The 3,800-nt window shown below is 37.6% G+C and overlaps 1 protein-coding gene across 1 annotated transcript in view; it reads left to right on the forward strand.

Annotated features, from left to right (window-relative positions):
- Positions 1-1,896: 1,896 nt before the first annotated feature.
- The window catches only part of LOC107752534 (uncharacterized), a 20,635-nt gene continuing 18,731 nt past the window's right edge, over positions 1,897-3,800 (forward strand). Inside the window, exons 1-2 of the mRNA XM_016568535.1 lie at positions 1,897-1,906; positions 2,000-2,010. Coding sequence (XP_016424021.1) covers positions 1,897-1,906; positions 2,000-2,010 — 21 coding nt within the window. The remainder of the gene's footprint in view (positions 1,907-1,999; positions 2,011-3,800) is intronic.

Consider the following 3,800-nt stretch of genomic DNA (forward strand, 5'->3'; position numbering starts at 1 on the left):
TTGAATTTATTTAATACACGAGTTTCACAATTTGAGTGGAATTACTGAAATAAATGAACTTTTCCACGACATTCTAATTTATTGAGATGCACCTGTATTTGATGCTATAAAAGTGGGGTGTGGTGTCATGATTGTGAACTTGCGATTAGGTCTGCGGGAATAATCAATATCCAAATTAAAACACACATTTATCTAGATATATACCATGTCAAATTTTAAATGTAACCTCGTTATTTAAATACACCAAGGTATATTCCAATTTATATTTCCAAATACATTGGTCCACAATAAGCTCAAGCTTAAATACAATTTTATGATTAGCTGTTTCACCTGTTATAATAGGCTATTCCTAATATAGTTATTAGTACAGCTGTGTTTAAGAATATCAATGCCTCAGAAACATGCGTTTACATATATTGCCTCAGAAGAATCACTTCCACAAGCTCTCACAAAATGTAGCTACTTGTTGGGGTATGGCATCAAATATCACAGCATACTCTTTTGGTGTAACTGCAAACCCAAATTTATCCAAAAAGTCACTATAAGATAATAAATTACAGTTTGAATTTAAAAGTTGCCACAAACACACTGTCATTTTCATACCAACTTCTATAGGAGAGAGGTTTATTTTTATATTGAATACATCTGTTATTCCAAATAAAATATTTATTTGGGGGAAAATTGTGCTTAAACACCAGCATCCAGACCAATAAAGATTGCTTGTGAGATTTAGCTAATTTGTTTACCAATTTTAAAATCAGATCTCAGCAGACGATGTTGAACACTTTTGGAAATGTATACGACATGCTGTCCTTTTCTTTCATGAATTGAACCAGTTAACCTTAGATGTATTTTTAAAGTTTCGAAACTTAAATAATCCACCTCTGCTCGTTTGTTTACATAAAATTTCCTTTCTCAAAAAATGATGTATTCCTACAAATGAATCACAACTGCACAGACTCTGGCTCCAAATTATGTCATTTTCGCAAGATCACAACGGATAAGATGTTTAGTTAGTGTTAGTTTTTAGAATTTGTTCAAATCACTAATGCCAAGCACAATAGAACATTCAAAACCCAGTTGATAGATGCAGATTTATATCTGTGTGTGGGGAATAAGCTTTAGAACGGCACATTATGTGTTTATCCCTTCAGCTCAGGACTCATGAGAACTGCATTTACACAAGGCTCCAAAACAACAGTCCTGCTGCGTCAGTTCTGTGTAGATAAGCTTGGTTGTAATTGCAGTATGAAACGGAGGAGTGTGAGAGAGATAAAGAGGCATGTGTGGGTGGATGGATGAATGGAGCGCTGAAGGTTAAAGCTCTGATTCCTCTGTTCTTTATTTGACAGAATGATAGAAGAGTCCTCAAATGAACTCAAAGTGCAGTGACTGTAATGTCACAGCATGATCAGCCTCAAAACACAAACATATGTCTGTCTGACATGTTATTGGGTCTCTCAGTTTAGTCTTCCAGCTCAGCTTTGACCGCTGTGAGACGGGAGAAAAAAAGTGCCAAACATCACCGGACCCTACTGACTTTCATTGTATAGACAAAAGACAATACAAATACATCCCTTTAAAGAAACATAATAAAAATATATGTTTATAAAACAAAGAATTTCTTTAGCAAAAGGTTTGGTTTTGGGTTAACAGTATTGTGTTTTTTTGTTTTTTTTTTGCAAAGAGCAACACAGATTTCTACTATAGCCTAGGCTTTATATATGCTAAACGCGACTGCTCTTTGTAACCCATAGTGAGAGAAGTTTCCGGACATTAACGACAGCGTCCGAGCAAAGCCGATCTTAAATTGTCTTTAAAACGAAATCAGCCGAAGTCTTCCAGATAACGCCGATTTGTAAAACAGAAGTGTCTTTCTTTGGCAGATTGGGGGCGATGAAGAAGGGTTGGAAAATAGGAGGAAGAACAAAAACATCCTTTTAAACCATATTTCTTTATTTAGCGTGCCAATAATCCTTTTTCTGCTTTGGATTCATAGCCTATACAGAGGTAATTACAGCACTTCTTTATAAGATGTAATAGTTTTTTTTTTTTTTTTTTAATTGGATGCTATTTCAAAAGACAACAGGAATAATAGGGTTAAATGATGCAGTTTGTCGTTTACCGCATTTTAACTTTATTCTCAGATACAGATATATGATTAGCCTATTAACAGATGATTTAGGGCGTTTCTGGATAATGTGAGGCAAGAAACAGTTCGCGTCGGGACATCTTTAAAATTTTAATTTCCCCGTTATAATTAATGCAGAACTGTAGTCTATGGAGAGGTAAAACCTTTTGGGACAATTGTTAGACAACTGTATAGGATATTTAAACGCAGGCTTTATGTTTATATGGACATGAAATTGTTCATTTCTATTGCTTATCTTGCTCGCTTTATTAGAGCAAATTCTTATAGAATGGCTGTAGCGTAGTCTTGTAAGTGCAGTTAAAGTGGCCGTATTCGTAACACGAGAAAATATTGATTCATAGTTCATAGTCGATTGATGCTTCCTTCTGAATGGGACATCAAATACTGTCTACCACTGCTCTCTGGTTAACACGCGTGACTTTATTAACGCCACGCCGCTGAGCGCTACTGTGTAAAACCACAATGTTTCGCGACGCATCAGTTCTTTACGTAATAGAACCGACAGACATTTTTCATTACGGGTTTTTGAATGTCTGTTCATTATCTCGCTAAATAAGAAAGCACCAGTCGTCCGCGTGCTCTCGTTTCTGTACATAACCTGCTTTGTTCGAGCTATTTGTGTGCGTATAAAACGCGAATGAATGGTAATGTGTGTAGATATGAATCCCCAATTTATTTGGGGTTTAATGGGGCCCTCGGGGTCTTTTTGGTGGGACAGTTCCAGCAGAGCAATGCGACACACCCTTGTCGCATCAGCGGGTTAATACGGAAAGAAAAAGGCGGCTAACGCAACGTTCCCTCGCGACTGAAAACCGCGGATATATGCTGTTAACCCTGTAATTCTCGACACGACAGCGAATTTCGCCTTTATACAGACACAATCCTTTATGAAAGATGGATTAATTGGTTGGTTAATTAGTGCCAATCTTAGTCAGCGATTTGACAGACAAGCGCTATGAACAGACAGCCAGTCAATTAGCCTCCTCATCTCACATTTATTTCATTATTTGAGAGCTAATGTTAATCTTACGCTGTTTAAGATGAAAAATGGGTGCGCTTTCAGTTTAAGTGCATTTATAAACCAAACAGACTTATTAATAAATATGCGGTGTTATGAAAGCGACTGTAAATCAAGTGGAAGTGGAGCAGATGCATTTCTATTTTTCACGCTGAGGCTCTCAGTTTTGATTCAATACGAGGCCAGAGTAGCTTTGGCAAAGGACTAGAACAAAGCAGATTGTCTCTCTCTCTCTCTCTCTTTCTCTCTCCCTCCCTTGAATTATCTCGCTAAATAAGAAAGCACCAGTCGTCGCGTTTTTATCGTGCGTGCTCTCGTTTCTGTACATAACCTGCTTTGTTCGAGCTATTTGTGTGCGTATAAAACGCGAATGAATGGTAATGTGTGTAGATATGAATCCCCAATTTATTTGGGGTTTAATGGGGCCCTCGGGGTCTTTTTGGTGGGACAGTTCCAGCAGAGCAATGCGACACACCCTTGTCGCATCAGCGGGTTAATACGGAAAGAAAAAGGCGGCTACTCACGACTGAAAACCGCGGATATATGCTGTTAGCCCTGTAATTCTCGACACGACAGCGAATTTCGCCTTTATACAGACGCAATCCTTTATGACAGATGGATTAATTGATT

This window comes from Sinocyclocheilus rhinocerous, unplaced genomic scaffold (genome assembly GCF_001515625.1).
Source record: "Sinocyclocheilus rhinocerous isolate Xijiao unplaced genomic scaffold, SAMN03320098_v1.1 scaffold1342, whole genome shotgun sequence".
NCBI classification, from domain to species: domain Eukaryota; kingdom Metazoa; phylum Chordata; class Actinopteri; order Cypriniformes; family Cyprinidae; genus Sinocyclocheilus; species Sinocyclocheilus rhinocerous.